Consider the following 17,707-nt stretch of genomic DNA (forward strand, 5'->3'; position numbering starts at 1 on the left):
GTTCTCAGTGCCAATAATTGTGGTGCAGAGTAATCTTCACCAAACGAGACTCTGGCAGAAATAGCACCATCATGAAGCAATAGCCCTCTCGTACAGGAGATTATTGTTGACTATTGTAAATTGGTGCTTCAATAAACTGTCATAAATTAATTAATTCAACTGCGTAATAAAGTTATTCCTTTTTCTCTCCTAAGCGAAGCAGATTTATTCTTATCTCTATTTATCAACCCCTAACATTGAACGTAAGATTGTATAAAAAGTGTTCGAGTAATATGGCGCATCTGAACTCGTCTGTCAAAAAATTGGCGCATGGTATGCAAAAGGTTGGCCACCCCTGCTCTAGTCTATTTCTACATAAACAGGTTAGGCTAATGAGATCTGACTCTGTCACACCCATATGTCGCATCCCATCCCTCTTTCATCCTGATGTCAGATCTAAAATTCCCTCATAATTGGCAGCCTCACAGTACCAAAAATTATTTAATATTATTTCATTAAACACTATCATACATTTAATGGAGGCTGAAATTTATTACAAGCTTTTGATAATATATTCTTAATTTAATCAATTAGAATAATTTCATTCTTATATTAATTTTTAAAATTAACTTTAATATAATAAAAAATTACCTCAACATCTCTACTTTTAGCAATTTCTGTAAAATGTTCTTGACTTTCGAGAGTTTTGTCCTCTTTATCGTCCGTCATACAAAATACTCGAAGTTGAGCTTCGAGTGTGTCATACCGCTTTGCAAATATGACAAATTTTCCCATAAAAGGCACATGTATAACTTCTTGATAAAGTTCAGTTGCAAATTTTGTGGCTTCATTTACTTGTCGACAATCCATAAGCCAAAATCTGGAAAAAAAATTTAATTTGTTAATTAGTAATCCAACAAAACATGGTAGGTGCCGCTTATTGTAATCTTGGACATCATTATCAACCATCTAATATTATCAGAAAAAACATGTCCCAAAACATGTAAATTAAATAACATTACAAAATTTATGTGAATCTCTGATTACAATAAACAAATATTATCATTATGTTACTAATGACATCTTTGAATTTTGCTTAGGTGATTAATAACAGCCAACTGACAAAACAGAAAATAACAGTTTTAAGCCATGTTCCAATAGAAATGTTAATACAACAGTTGCAATCAATACAGTATTATAGTTTAAATTTTGATTTCTGGTACTCGTTACTTTGTTTACAGCAAAGGCAGATTTAACGGCAACGGGGCCTGCCCGGGGCACCGAGCAGGCGCACCGGGCATGCACCCTGGACCCTGACTTCTGAAGGGCCCCGCAAAACTCCAACTTGATTTTGTAATGACACCAAGTTTGGTTTCATATGTGCAATTTTAATTATGTACAAGTTACGATTGGGTGTAAAATTTGAATATAATATATGTTATATTATAATCAAATTTTATTGGAAATAAAACCTTAACAGTACATAATATATTACATAATATATACAACACACCCCACCAAGAGCATCTCAGGTGGCTAGAGGCTGTGGCTATCTACAACGCCGGCTGGCTAACCACGTGCGTTAACTAGAAGAGCTGACTCTGTCTCTGGCCTGGCTATCATTGTTGGATGCCAACCTGCCACTTCCTCCCCCCACCATGCGACCATGCATATCAGAAAAGATCCACCCCATTGAAATTGACACCCAATCCCAACAAATAGAATACACTATGTCCAGGGAATTCCAGTTGACCTGAAGAAGAGCAAAGAGATCGCTCAAAAACATTTGTCAACAGTGATATATAGTATATACGCGTTACGCACCGGTTACAGGTTCCGGATAGTATAGTGTACATTTCACCCTGGTGCTGAGAGTGGAATAGTTTCTGTATTTAAGTACATAACCATATTTTTCAATAAATAAAAATATTAACATGTATTTTTATTTTCCTTGTCTCTTTTTTTAAGGGGCCCAATATTTTCTTCTGTGCCCAGGGCCTCAACCAACCTTAATCCACTTCTTGTTTACAGACTAGCTGTTCATCATTGTAAAAGACTGCTGTCTTTATTACTGTCAAAGTACAAGCTATACTGTATCTCTTAGCATTGAGGTCCTGCAAGTGTCTAGATAGTCACCCTAACACTCTTCTCCTAATAATTTTTTTAAAAGAATATAAAAATTTATTAAATTGTTTACAGCCTGTCAAATTTAAGAAAAACTTTGAACTTTTCTTTCAATAACCATCAGGGAGATACTGTATATACACACACTGATTTAAAGTAATGAGGGTCATAAAATCAATAAACATTCCGGTTGGGATCAAATTTGGTGTTAAATTAATTGTTGATGTCGATCTTTCTCATGACCCAGGAAGGTCTTGTTTTCTGATTCTGTTTCTAGGTGAATTAGACATAGACGGACCCAACCTAATTAAACTCGTGTCCCAAGGGGCTTGCTTGCTCTTGTTTAGTTTCTGAGTTTCACGTTGGTTACTTTCACCATGTTATGTTATCACTCAATTAGTGGGATTGGATTAGACTACACTGATAACAAAGTGATTACAATAAGTAACACCTATAGTATTAAGAAAAAATTTGGATAACTTAATTTTAAAAAATATTGAATACATTTTAAAACTAAAAATAATACATCACTTTAAAAATTTAAAGATAAAAGTTAATATCATACAAATGCTATTATAATTAATGTTATAATAATTAAATTTTAAAATTATTTTAGCAAAAAAATTAACTCGTAGATCTGTCAATGATATTGCACCAAAATTATTTAAATAAATCAAAAAATTCATAAATACTTTCACTTATATTATTGAAGATATCTTCAGATTCAAATTCAAAAATAGAATAATTTTCAGAATTTAAATTTTAAATGAAGTCAGTTGTTTATATATTGATTTACTGACAATGTCATTTATCCGAATCAATTGGGGATTGGGGTTGTTCGGATAACTTATTTTTTGGATAACTGATTATGTACAAAAAAATATATTAACCTATCCCGTGCTGAAATTTTTCTCCGTTGTGTGTCGTTTCGCGTTCAATTTTCGTTGATGTTAAGTACATGGCCACCGGTGTCAACTGAGTATAACCCATAAAACCCAACATAATAATAAAGCTATTATAATATCTCTTTTGTGATCTATTATTATTTTCCTCAATGATCTTTTACTTGCTCCCGTGTATTTTAAAATCCAAATTTTTCATCAGAATTGTATACACGCTTGCCTTGTTTGTATGTTTTACACGGGTCTCTTTCATTCATGCAAATCGTATGCAGTATAAGTAGGAATATGGCAGATAACTTATAAGAAAAGCAACTTATAAACTTTAAGCATTCTGCAAAAATTAATAAAAACTTAATAATTTTAAACTTTTGACTAATAATGAATAAAGAAATGTCCTTTGAATACAGGGAATAAAAATAGGAGTAATACAAGATCAAAAATGAAATAAATCTTTTCGAGAAAGAATCAGCATTGCATTATTTTTGCAATCTACAAAAATGCATATATGGTAACAGAATTCTTTCAGTTACCATATATGCACAGACAGTAATTTTTAAAAAAAGAAAAGCACTATACTTACAGCTGAGCCATTAATAAAGTAAAAATTAGAAAATTATCCTGAATAATATTCTTGAAGTTTAATATCTGAAATTGCATGTTAGAATCATCATCTCATAAAAAGTAAGATGATAATTCTAATTTATGTTGTTTTGTTGGTATTATTCCATCATACCAAAAACTTTATATTTTTAAACAAAAAACTACAATTTCATATGTATTTAAAATGTGAGGCCCCAGAATTACTTCAAACAAAAAAAAAAGAGTGTAGAACAAAATGTAATTGTAAAGAATTATTTAATATAGAGAAATAACAGTTATTGTGAGGTGCTGGGTTTACTGACGTTGAGACACTGATGCTGGACCTTGACATCTTCTCTCTTAGTCAGAGAAAGGGTGGTGTTGGATAAACTATCCCGGGCAGACCTTTCACACGACTCAAACTGGTCTCGAATTCTACCTGGAGACAGCCGAGAGACCAATAGGGGAGCAAGGAAGGGGATGCCCTGCTAATGAGGAGAAGATATGGAGACAAAGGTATAAAACTTTTGTGTGATGAAGGACACAATGTTCATTCCATTAGTCACCCCTTGTGGACGATCTGTTCAATCCACCTACCAGTTTGATCTACCAGCGACCTGCCTATGCAATCTTCCCATTTGAGCCAAGTGTTCCTCCTCTGTTGTCACCAGGAGGTCTGAATTTCTGCCATCCTCTCTGCAAGTCATATACTCCAAACCCTAACTTGCCACTGCTCCATCGAGGAGAGAAAAACTTCAAGGATATGGAACTCTGAAATCTTTGGACTGTCACATAAATTTAAGCATATATTGATAAAATAAATGGTTTTTTGTAAACACTTGTCTTTTCTGCCTCCGAAAACCACCACCCACATACACAAGGGCCCTAACCATCATGACTAAAGGGAGTAAAATTCCCCCCTCAAATCAACATACAAAAATAGTAGAGATAAAAATCACTTCTTAAATTTACATTGCGATAACAATATTAAATTCATATGTTAATACTGTTAAACTCAGCTAGCAGTATTGGTTATATTAAGGAATTTATATTTTCAATATTTTTGTGAATCAACTCTTATAATGTACAAAGGTTCAGAGAAAATCATAAAATTTTCTTATTAATTTAAAACTTCATAGTAACTTCATAGCATTAAATTAACTAACTTTATAAATCATCCTTACACAATTTATAATTAGCACTTATGTCCAGTTGTTTTTTTACACACTGATGAAACATGTTGGAAAAATTACTGATTAAAACAAAAACTATTTCATTATTACATTCTTATATTGTAAGACATCAATTAATGCTACCATGTTCAATGTTATCTGATTATAGCATGCTTTTATTAATAGATGGCAAAATAGCATTTTTTTCAGAATGGATAACTGTGGTATTCCACAAAATTCCTGAGCTCTTTGACTTCAAGTGATGATGCAATAATTCAGAGATTGTCACGGTCCTCTAGTAACATTCTTAGTAATGGTGGTCTTCACAAACATGCAAAATAAAGCACTTGGACATAATTTGCTGTTTACAATTCAAAATACAATATACAAAGAAAACAGCCATGCAAGTTATGAAATAATTTTTAGACTTATATTATGAAAATGAAGTTAAATAAGAAATTATGAAAATGATATTCTGCTATCGAGAGTTCCTTTGAGAATGAAAGAAGAAATGACAACTGACTCTTGGTACATCACCAAGATGCTCAAAAGATGCACACAGCACAGTCCTATGTTTAAGGTGTAAAATCATAGACATGTGTACAATTTATATAATATGGTTGTATACTGTACTTATAAATAAATTTATAAGTACACAAACACAAATAAAACAATATTTATGTAATGTTTGTGTTTTAACCTATATCTATTCACCTTACATTAAAATGCACTGTTTAGTATGTTTAATGAAACAGAGGTAAATTTTACAAATGTGTCCTAAGCATTACTCCCAGTCTTACTGTATTTCATTCATTAACTTATTAATTACAAACTAAATTAAAAGATATGAAGAAAATAACCTGGCTGATACAGTTGTGGTGAAAGATATACATTCATTGACTAAAGTTAATGGTGTCGAACCTGTAACATCTTCCCATTGAGCCTTTGAAGATCCACCTGTAAAAATTAATAAATATAAAGTTTTATAGTAATTCACCTAAATATTTATAAATTTTTGTTACTTAAGGTATTAATTAAAATAAGTACAATATTTTTATTAAGATATTATATGTATAAAAACTATATTTAACAGACAAAATGTAGAGTTATTAACTTTTAACTTCTTTGTTTCATATTCAAGAATTAAATTCTTGGATATGAAACAAATAGAAAATTTGTTTTATTCTCGAAAAAGAATTTATCGGCATCATTTATTTTTCACTCGATCAAATTTTGATAATCAACAATAATAAATGAAATTAAACTCAAATAGCAATAAGTGCTATGTAAGTCATTACCAAAGTTAGGAAACCATGGTGAAAATAATAATTTCTTTATTCAAAGTACAGAAACCCAAAATGATTATATTCAATCCCATAGCCAGGAATAAATTTTTGTGAGTTACAGGGACGAGACAAAAAAATTCCGACCGATATTTTTGTTTTCTGGCCAGCACTAGTCCCATTATCAACAGTCCAAGTGTAGCCTAAGTTTACATGACAAAAACAAAAGCATATATTATATATACTGCATGCAGGTAATGCTGACTAAGCCAAGGGGAATCAGCCAATTTGTAGTCCCCATAGCTAACGTCCCAATTATGCTGAAGACACAAAATCAGAAATAGGTATCGGCACACAGAAAATCAGAATCTTTCATCAAACTGGATAATTGGTTAAATAATAGGTGTTATGGAGGTGTTAAAACAATATTAATGGATATGCCAGAGCTTTGTGAAATCAGGGAAATAATGGTAATAAGTTATTGATTTTTGGTACACTCTGTCCTTTTTTAAAATATTGATAATTCTTCTACAACAAATTAATAACAACATATAGAAATTAAGTAAAATAAGATTTTTATTAAATAACAACTATTATTATTTAACTTGGAAAATTATGGTTTTGCTATGTGTATATTAAGAATATTAACATTTCCATTTATAATAAAATGTACAATTTTGCTTTCATTAAACTGTAGTCTACTTTTTGATTTTATTCAATAAAATTGAACTTTAATAAAGAAGACAAGGTTATTTATCTTAAGTATGGATCTCAAAAGAACATAAAGTGTTTTGAATTGCATAGGTGAATAAATTAGAAATTAAAAATCTTTCATCTGAAAACTTTTAAGAAAAATATATTTTCTTCATTAAAGCACAATTCTTCTTATAAAAATATAAACAGAAATTATTTACTATACTCTCTTCAACCTTAAATAACCAGTAAAATATTTTAATACTACTACAAATGTTTTCGACCAGAAATTATTTATTCTTCATTTAGTTTCTTATTTGGATTTGTATTAAATTACACATTATTTAATACTGCTTGCATAAAATATTTACAGCATATACAAATATATTCATAACTAAAAAACATTAAATGCTTTTAATTACATTTTTCTATCATTTCATAAAAATAACACACTGATATTATTAAGTATTTTCTGAATGTTTTGGTTTATAACATCATTCCCAAAATGTTACTATAAATTACTACAAAATGTTACTATATTATTTTTGTATTTAGCTTTTGAATTCAATAATTACTTTTCTGTAGGTCCTAATGATTGATATCTATTTTAATGTTAAAATGTAAAATTAAACACTGAATTGTAATAAATGAAAATATAACTATTGAAATTATAATATTAAAAACAAAATTAATAGAATAAGATGTTTATTTTAAGTTATAAAAATCTTGAGCCAAGTTCAAAATCACATAAGGAAATAAATTTGAATATGACTAGTAAAAATCCTATCAGTTTGATTGCCTTATAAGGAGAATGCATAGAATACATCCCTTTCTTCTATCCCTGTTACTTTTAAAAAAGAAAAATAGAATGGCACCAACAAAAACATTATTTTTAAGAAATTTTAAAATGCAGACGGTCTCCAACTTTCAGACATAATGGTTTCCAAAAAATGCATACAAAAGTCAAACATTGGGGTTCAGTTCCAAAAACTTAAAAAGAAAAATTATAAAAATCTCTAATGAATGTAAGAAGGTTTTAATTTTTTTATAGTGATTATATGAAAATGTATAGAACACTAATTTATTGTCCTAACATTTTAAATAAACAATAGTAATTTATCTTCACAAAATGATTTTGTTGTTATTAAAATAAAAACTAGAAAAAGTGCCACTGCATGTATAATAGATGAAATTTACACTTTCCATACATTTTAATGTACTAAAAGCAATTTAGAGTTATCAGTTTAGTTCAAAAGTCGAGGACTGCCCTTAAAAAGCTTTTATTTTTCTTAGATTTCTTTAAATTCTTATTAAAACAACACCAGTTATAATAATAAAGAATTCAATGACAAAAAAACTAAACAGTGCTATTTTCTTACATAAATTTTAAATCTTTAGTGTAATGGGTAAAGATTAAATGTCACAGGTAAAGTGTTAAAGTGTAAATGACAAGCACAGTAATAGCGAATACAAACATTAATTGGATACATAAAAGAAAGAATGACTACAATACTAAGACAGGCAGACATACACAGTAAAATATAACTTATAATAGATATTATTTTTAATAATCAACTGAAAAATCCTAGTTTGTTTACACAATACATAAAATTTAAGTATATCAGTAATGTAATCATTAATCTTGATAATATAGAAAAACAACATAATTAGTAACAATCCACGAAAAACCTTTTTTTACGAGTGTTATGCCACTATTAAATTCCACAAGTACTTTCGACCTCCACCGAGGTCTGCTTCAGGTGGTGACTGGCCATGTTTCAACCCGACCGTCGTGACGATGTTGCCAACGATGTAAATAAATAAATGTGCGCGTCGGGTTTCACCCCTCCAACTGACACTGTTCGAATTCCTTGAATAAGTACTTCCACGCCTGTGCAAGCGTTTCCCCATCCTTGTAGTTGATTTATGGATACAAATTCACTGAGTTCAGCGTTAATAAAGTTTCTTTAGTATTAACACAAGCACTTTCGACGAATGTATAATCGTCGTCTTCAGGTGAAAAGAATAAAATTTTAACAAGACAAACGTGCAGGATATTCCAAAGGAACAAAATATTTAAAATTCAAACAGGCGTCCGGAAATTCCAACCCTCGATCTACCCGGGGTGTGGATTGCCTTATATCGGCGCCTAAAAAGCGAAACGCGCCTAACATCGTATCGCCAACGCGGTAGCATTTCCACGCATGCGCCGCTAACATCGTAAAATATAAAAATTCGAACATATCAAAAAATTATTTGCACGTTCTTAACGAAATTTCCGGACACCTGTTTGAATTTTAAATATTTTGTTCCTTTGGAATATCCTGCACGTTTGTCTTGTTAAAATTTTATTCTTTTCACCTGAAGACGACGATTATACATTCGTCGAAAGTGCTTGTGTTAATACTAAAGAAACTTTATTAACGCTGAACTCAGTGAATTTGTATCCATAAGTCATACAAACATTGGCGTGAGTTTTTAAATTTATTTTTACTTGTAGTTGATGCAGTTGCCCCCCCCTGATAGCTTTATGAATCTCCCAGGCCTCCAGGTGGCGGATGTGATCCGCACGGAACGCTTGCCTGATAAGTCTGGTGTTGCGGAAGTCCGCCCTTATTTCAGGGTCGGTGACGTAGGTCGATAAGGCGGTGGTGTGTCTTTTATGATTAATATCAGCCTGGTGTTCACGTATTCGTTTCTGTGTTGACCGGATGGTGGAGCCAATATAAACTAAGTCCCTGATGGGAACGGTGGTTGGAACTAGTGGTTGGAAGTCGTTTATCTTAATATAATTAGTTTTTTACTAATATATAATTATCAAATATACTGGATGATCAGATTAATAATAAGAGTCACTAGCAATTTTAACCTTTTTTCAAACAATAAAATGTGCTAATGACAATGTTTTCTTAAAATATTAATTTAAGCAGGAAGGCTACAAGGCCAAGAAGAAAAAGAAGTATTGGCTATCTGCACAAGGAGTCCAAAATTTCAATTTGTATCGGACCAGATCCTCTGGAATGTTTCACGATAGTCTGACCGTCCTTTGAGTCACATCAAGAACTTAGCTAAACTTTTAAGGAGTTTTACTTCTCAACTAAACTCATTACAGGAATTACAGGAACGAAAGTCTTCTTAATGTCCATAAGTTAGAGTAAATAAAAAAAAATTTCAACAGATTCAAATATCATTCGTCAAACTGCAAAGTAAATTCTCATTCATATCAGATGTTGTGTAACAATTTTTGGCAACAGAACCAAGTCACATATTTTATTTTATTTAGAAAATTGCTTCTATAAAAATCAATAATATATGTACAGTATATACATACATGTATAGGAACTATTTTAAACAAAACTTCATTTTAATATCACAATAAATTTGCATTGACAAATTATGATTTGATTTAACCTGATTGTGTCTTTGATTATCACCTTTTTCCTCAAGTTTAATTAAATGTTACATTTAATCCATTTGTATGATCAATAGAACTTTTCAAATTTTATAAGATGTGATAATATTTATTGAAATTTTTCTGTTGTTTAAATATAAAATTAAATAATAAATAGATAAACAAATAACTTTGTTTCATCCTTGGAAGAAGAAATTATTTTCATCATAACAAACTACAGAAACTGGAGAGAATGTCAGAAAATAAATTCATGCCTTAAAACTCAATTTCTAAAAAGTTAAAAATAAATTCACACCTTAGAACTTAACATACAGAAAGCTCAAAATAGAGTATGTTACTTCACCGAATATTCTAATTTCTTGTTTGTGTAAATATTGATACATTCTGAGGACAATTCTTAAAGATCAAAAATGTTATTATTTTTTTTTTTTTAAAGATTGCTCATTTGATTAAAAAAGAATTCTACATATAATTTTGTCTGTCAAAATAGGTCAACATAAGCCATTCTTTCAACAACCAATCTGTGGTGAGAAAAACCACAGAACAGATCAAGTTGATTCCAAATGTACTTTTCAATAGATATGAATTATGTGGATTATCATCGCAGAATGAATAAGTCGGTTAAGTGTTTTCTGTTTAAAAATACTGACGGCTAATTTCACAAGATACTTCTTAGCCAAAGAAAATTCACAATTATATATTGGTTGTTTAGGAGAAATCATATTGGTAAAAATTTTCAAATAATCTAAATCTGATGTTAACTACCATATTTAAAATCGTCATTTAAAAGTATTGTCCTTGCATGCTTATATTTTGTTGTAATTATTAATTAGATAATTTAAAACCTTTTCGTCTTCAGTAGGAAAATATATTTGTGGCAGAAAAAAACTAGTTTCAAACCATCTCCATTTCATTTATTTTGTAATGGACCATATTGAAATAGTTGAAATCATATGGTAAAAATTTACCTCAAATCTTATTATGATGTTATTTTGTATTATACTTAAAGTATTATGTTGTCACCATTCTTTGATTTATCATAGAGATATCTAGAAAGTAGCATTTTCTGATATCTAATTCACAACTGTTATATCTGCATCTTGCTTATACAAAGTGACACACTTAAAATAAAAATCCAATAGCTTTTTACAAAATTGATGCAGAGAAACAAAAATGATTTGTACAAGAAACATAATATACATACATGCAAAACAAATTTAGTATTTCTGACAATTACCAGAAGTACCACTTTCACTGAATATAGAATATATAAAAACATAATTATGTATGCAATAAATATCACAGAAAATAACTTAAAAACATCATGCTTAAATATGTTGGAAACCACATTTCTATACAGCAATGCAGCTTTACATCATTTGCTTTCTTTTATGCAAGTTGACACAATGGCAATTGCAACCAATTTGATAACTTGCTATCGCATTTGGTTTTAATTTTACCTAATCTATACAGTCTTTTATATATATATAAATGGACGTGTATGTCCCTATATTTCACTTTTCCGCCAAAACTACACATTGCACATCGAATGGTGTTTGTATGTGGTAGTAGCCCCAAGTCTCCATTCGTGCATTATGGGGGTTGCGTCTCGATAGCTGTAAGGGTGCGGGAGATATGGGGCTGAAAGTGGTTGAAAGTGGTTTTCTATTTCAAATGTTATATTCGAATTTGTTCGAATTTAATTCGAACAATGTTTGAATTTGTTCAAATTTAATTCGAACATAAAATTTGAATATTGGTTCGATTATAGAACGATTGTAAACATTCCAGAAACGTTGAAAATAGTTTGTTTGACTGAACGTAAAAATTCTCTAATTAGTCTGGAAACGGGGGACTTAATTCTTGCATTTTGTGAAAACAGATAAGATTGGCTATAATGTAATTATCTTAATCTTCACTATCGTTACTTTTTGTCCAGCGAAGCGGGTCCTTGCAGTTAGATTACTTAGAAAAACAGTCTGTTATATATAAAAAAAACTATATTACATACAAATAAAAACCCAGCAAAATGGGTCCTTGCAGCTAGTATATATATAAAAGACTGTATAGATTAGGTAAAATTAAAACCAAATGTGATAGCAATTTATCAAATTATATATATATATATATATATTCTTGAGTTTTCTTTTTAGGGCATTAAATTAGTAATTAATAAATACTTTTCATCATATTTTCAAAAATTGTATTGCAGTTAACAAGGACTTTATACAAAACATCAACACATTTCCATTTTATTATTATAAAATTTTCTTCTATTTACAAAAATCATTGTATCTAGAATTACAGTTTTGAAATATATATATTATCACTTTTTAGAAGTCTTTGTAAACTGCTTAATGAAACTTTAGATTAATTTTAGATTCCTTATATTTCTCTATGTTTTTCAAACTTTACTTACTGCTAGACGATCTTATACCTGCCATATTTCTAACCGAAGCAAGGCACACACACATCCAAACATTAGACGTAGAGCACTAAGAAAACAGATAGAGGGAAGAGGAAGAAAAGAAAAGCAGACAAAAAAATGACAAACCTGACTTGCTACTACCTGTTATGCTGCATAATAACCTCAAAGTAGGAGCATCACCACTATATTGATTGATCATTCCTTTTGTAGCAGCCTGAGGTACCGGTATTGTCAGAGTGATCGGTTTGTGAAATTTACGTCGCCTAGGTTCAACGGTGACTATGGGACTGACGGCGACAGAGTTTCCTAATAATTTGGTCACTAGATCCGGTTGAATAGGTTGAGCCTAAATTGATTAAACATTACAAAGGAAAAAAATGATATTACTTTTCATTATAAGAAATAAAAAAATTTAAATAATATCCTTAAAGCTAACTATTAGAATATACATAATAAATTTCTCTTATCTAAGTATAAAATTTAAAAGTTTGTTTAATGTATTGTGAAAATATGTTGAAAATTCTAAAACTTTACATTTACAACTAGTCTTTATACATTTTTCATTATTTTGTTATTGTAATTAGGACCAAAAGGAGTATTTAAAAAACAATTTGGTATTGTTATAAAATGTTTCTTTAAAAATTAAAGAAACAAAACTAAAATTTTAAATTTTTCTGAAAGTAACAAAAATATGCTTTAGCATTAATATCTGTACACTTATTAATTCAGCTATCATCTTTTGGATAGTTTCTTCTTTTAATCAATGATTCAATTCATCTCAGATTTTTGACAGAAGTTCAATCTATGAGGCAATCTTTCTTTTAGATCCTTCTATCTGTATTCATTGTTACATGAACAATATGACAGAGCATTGACCTGTGGATGGATCATCCTAAAGTGTTGTCTCAATATATATATATGTGTGTGTGTAGCACATGAATGTCCATAATAATTAATAATTCAAAGCAAATGTGAAAAAAAATGGTAACAAATCAGCATACTATCTCTATCAAGTTTCACTATAGAAATGAGAATGCTTTATTCTGCCAGATAAAGCAGCATTCTCTGGACATTTAATATATCTAGACAACAATACTCAGACTGGTAGAATAAAATTTATGACTCATTATACTTTAGGATAAATTTTTCATTATTTTATGGATCAGAAATAATGCCTATATAATTTTAGTTGGTAGTTAGCATTGGTCAAGAATAGTTGCATATTGATAGTATTGATAATACAACATACCAATGCAAGTCAATGTCTTATACTATTGATAACTTTAGCAATCTGAACATTATACTTTCAGAATAGATGATTTTTTTCTAAGAGCTTTTGTATTATGATTCATCAGCTTCACTTTTTTTTCTGGAGTGTTTAAAATTATTTTTATCATAAAAAGTGATAAGAAAGTATTATATAATTGTAATAACTATTATACTTCCAAATGGTTATCTTTTATATTCAAAATTACATACATTTTTTGGCACAAATTTTAATTCTCTCCTTGTAATATGTTGTAAAATGAGTCTACAATTTTCAAAATGAAAAAATAAAAAATGTTTACTTTTGATTCCATCAATGTTTTCATTTAGATTAATGATGATGTGGTTTTATCTAGACATAAATTACGGGATCCCAACTTACAAAAGTTACCACATATTTATTTATTTAATGATAAAAAAATTAGAAGACAAAAAGTAAACAGAAAAATAAATTAAGAAAATAGTTGTTTAATTAATGAAATTGTAATTGCCAATAGAAAAAAAGAGATGTAGTTCACATAAGTGAATTAATTGCTACAAGTTTCTGTTGGAGGCAAGTGATAGAACTTTTTCTGTGAATGAAGACAGGATGTGAGCAAAATAAAAATTGATACTGGAGTCTATGAGTCATTCGACTGGAGAATATAGGAATTTCATTATTATTGCATTTGTTAGTTTGTTCTCTTAAATATTGCTTGGCTCTCACTGTAACAAATATTTCATTTCATAAACAGGAAAAAGATTTTAAGCTCACTTTATTAAACTTTTGTAGATCAAATACTCATAAATAGAAGTATGCCACTTGAGATATAGAAAAAATGCTACGTTATAGTAGTGACTTCACTTGAAATCATCATTCAATATTGCGTGTTTTAATTGTTTCATAATTAACTTCATATATAAAATGGCATTAAGATTCAGTAATAGTAATAATGGATGTAAAATTAGGGATGCCATTAGGCTGCAATTTGAAAAATTGTAGACCTGTGAATTCCCACTGTAGTCTGTCTGTCCAAATTTCTCAAACGCATAATGTGTATTTTTCAACAGTCAAAGCTCCAATATACAATAAACAGCTATACTGTGTAATGACAATTGAACTTTTATTAATTCTCATAAAAATAATTCTGTGATGTCTTAAATGAAAAGCTTAAATGGGATTAATTGGGGTTTTTCAAAAACTAAATTCATTTAAATAGAAAAACAATTCTGAATTTTTGGAGTAATGAATATAAAGTGTAAATTAATTTATTATAGTGAAATTTAATTTTGAAAAATGGGAAAAGAATGGTTGTAAAGAAAAATATAATGATAACTAGAAACTGAACAAGACTACATATTAAGGTATGTAAGGAAATTCATAAAAATAGATAAAAGAATATAAACTATTATAATTCTTTTCATTTACAGCAAAGAATGATGTAAACTAAAATCTAATCAATATATGGTGTGGTAGCTGATGAATACGTAGATTTAGTATATGTCTCTTTAATGCCGAATTAGTAAAATCGGTAGACTTTCTCTCAGCTATAAGGTTAGGTACTCCTGTATTGCAAATCACAAATGCATTTCGGGCCTATATGAGCCCATCTTCAGTGTAAATGCTACACATATAAAGCATAAAAAATAAAAAATTAATTAATTTACAATTTTTCATGCGAAGATGATTTTTACAGACAATAAATAAATCCTTTTTCACACCTCAGAAGACAGAGTAACGCTTTTCTAATTATATGACTCTCACAATGATATTTTATATAATACAAAAAAAAACATGAATGTGTATTGAATGACATTACAGGTACAATTAAAAGCCTTAAAACAGTAAATATACATTATTACCTTATATATTATTACAACAACAATAATGTGGTATCTTCTTACTTATAACTATACCTGTAAGGTATTTAAAACCATAATGTGTACTTTAAGACATTATCAGAATACCTGCAATTAAAATGACAGGTTTACAAAAACATAGAACAATGATTTAACTATTTTAAAACAGGCTCATACATACATCATGTTTCCATTATAGTTTATCATATTTATTAACGTTATGGTTGTAACACATGATTTTTCTGACTTATGATGTTAGGTATTTTTTTAAAAAACCTCTGTCATTTTTTTACAACCACTGTAATCACAATAACAGATTTTACAAGTTACCATTAAATGATTTAACTAATTTTTAAAAAACAATACATACATACATAATGACCTTTTTCTTTATTTTTTTACATTTATCCACAGTCTTACAATTCTCACCTTTATACAACACTCTTATTACAATTTACTTTTTAAGTCATGCCCTCTATTACATTATGCCATTGTTCATCAATTTGCATGCCATTTCGATAAATTCATTAAATTATTTTTACTATTTTTTATTATTTCAATATGTTGTTTAAATTTGCGTTTATATATTTCTTTTTCATAATGTAATATTTTTATGTTATTTTTGTCAATCCTGCAATTACTATTATTTGTGTGATCAAACCAAGGGGAATTGTTGTATTTTAATTTTATAGAGGCTTCATGTTCTTTAATTCTCAATTCTAATTGCCTGCCTGTTTCACCTAATGCCATTCAATACATATTCATGTGTTTTTTTGGATTATATAAAATATCATTGTAAGAGTCATATAATTAGAAAAATCGTTACTCTGTCTTCTGAGGTATGAAAAGGGATTTATTTATTGTCTGTAAAAATCATCTTTGCATGAAAAATTGTAAATTAATTAATTTTTTATTTTTTATGCTTTATATGTGTAGCATTTACACTGAAGATGGGCTCATATAGGCCCGAAATGCATTTGTGATTTGCAATACAGGAGTACCTAACCTTATAGCTGAGAGAAAGTCTACCAATTTTACTAATTCNAATCATAGGTGGGCCATCCCTTGGTGGAATGTGAATCTCTCGGCAATGAGAAGGGAGAATAATTGGTTGCACAGAAAGTTCCAACGTTCCCTGTGCAGTAATCATAGGAGGAGTGTCATATACACGTTAACTGGAGTATCAGAGGAGCTACAAGCAAAAAATAAAAAAAGCGAAATTGGAGTCGTGGCAGAACTTCTGCTCTGGGGCAGGAGGTGATCCCTGGGGCTTTGTCTATAAGCTTAGTACAAACAAGCTCAAGTGCCACAGGCTTCTCGGTAGCAATGATCCAGTTGCTGATGCTGCAGATGAGTTTTCAGGCAACAGTCAAAAGGCTCTCTGATCATTTTTGTCCTGCTGATGCTCCTAATGATGGCTCTCTGGATCAGATCAGTATAAGATCATTCAGTCATGAAGAGTACCTTATGGAAAGAGAAAGGAAGATCATTCTCTGTGAGATTAATGACATCATTAAAAGTCTTCCAAAGAAAAAAGTGGTTGGGCCTGATCGCATTGATGCAGTTACTGATCCAGAAAACTTTGGACATCAGACCAGATCTTCTGGATATTTTCAATGCATGCGCTAACACTTTGGGATCTTCCCTTACTCTTGGAAGCATGCTCAGCTTGTCTTCATTCCCAAGAAACATGATGAATCTCTCACTGTCCACAACATGAGGAACATCTCTCTTCTTTCCATCTTTGGAAAGGTCCTGGACAAGTTGTATGGTATGATCTCTTGGATCTGAGAATCAAATGGCCTCTTTCATAATGCACAATATGGCTTCAGGAGAAAAGGAGGCTCTATGGATGCACTACTGAATTTAACCAACTGCATAAAGAATCTACTCATGGAGCACAAGTATGTCTTTGGCCTCAGTATGGACCTGCAAAATGCCTTTAACTCTGCCTGGTGAACTCAGGTCCTACATAGGCTCTCTGTGCATGGTTGCCCAGCTAACCCTATTCTATTTGGTGAAGGATTATT

The 17,707-nt window shown here is 30.1% G+C and overlaps 1 protein-coding gene and 1 long non-coding RNA gene across 6 annotated transcripts in view; one reads left to right on the forward strand and one right to left on the reverse strand.

Annotated features, from left to right (window-relative positions):
- LOC111631113 (ankyrin-3-like) overlaps positions 1–17,707 on the reverse strand; it is a 279,012-nt gene that overhangs the window by 89,037 nt on the left and 172,268 nt on the right. For 2 of the 3 annotated variants that reach the window (XM_023375329.1, XM_023375323.1), the window contains 3 exons: positions 12,714–12,918; positions 5,617–5,713; positions 631–859 (listed from right to left, as the gene is read on the reverse strand). In XM_023375329.1, coding sequence (XP_023231097.1) covers positions 631–859; positions 5,617–5,713; positions 12,714–12,918 — 531 coding nt within the window. Of the gene's footprint in view, positions 1–630; positions 860–5,616; positions 5,714–12,698; positions 12,919–17,707 lie in introns of all 3 variants that reach the window. The other variant, XM_023375315.1, reaches the window with a different exon arrangement.
- LOC111631154 overlaps positions 1–17,707 on the forward strand; it is a 95,603-nt gene that overhangs the window by 72,158 nt on the left and 5,738 nt on the right. The window contains exon 4 of one of the 3 annotated variants that reach the window (XR_002757653.1): positions 9,660–11,543. The exons of the other annotated variants lie outside the window; for them this stretch is intronic. This is a non-coding gene — a long non-coding RNA (uncharacterized LOC111631154). Of the gene's footprint in view, positions 1–9,659; positions 11,544–17,707 lie in introns of those variants that run through there. 3 annotated transcript variants of the gene reach the window in all.

This window comes from Centruroides sculpturatus, unplaced genomic scaffold (genome assembly GCF_000671375.1).
Source record: "Centruroides sculpturatus isolate CEXI.00-Female unplaced genomic scaffold, Cexi_2.0 scaffold20, whole genome shotgun sequence".
Classification (NCBI taxonomy): Eukaryota; Metazoa; Arthropoda; class Arachnida; order Scorpiones; family Buthidae; genus Centruroides; species Centruroides sculpturatus.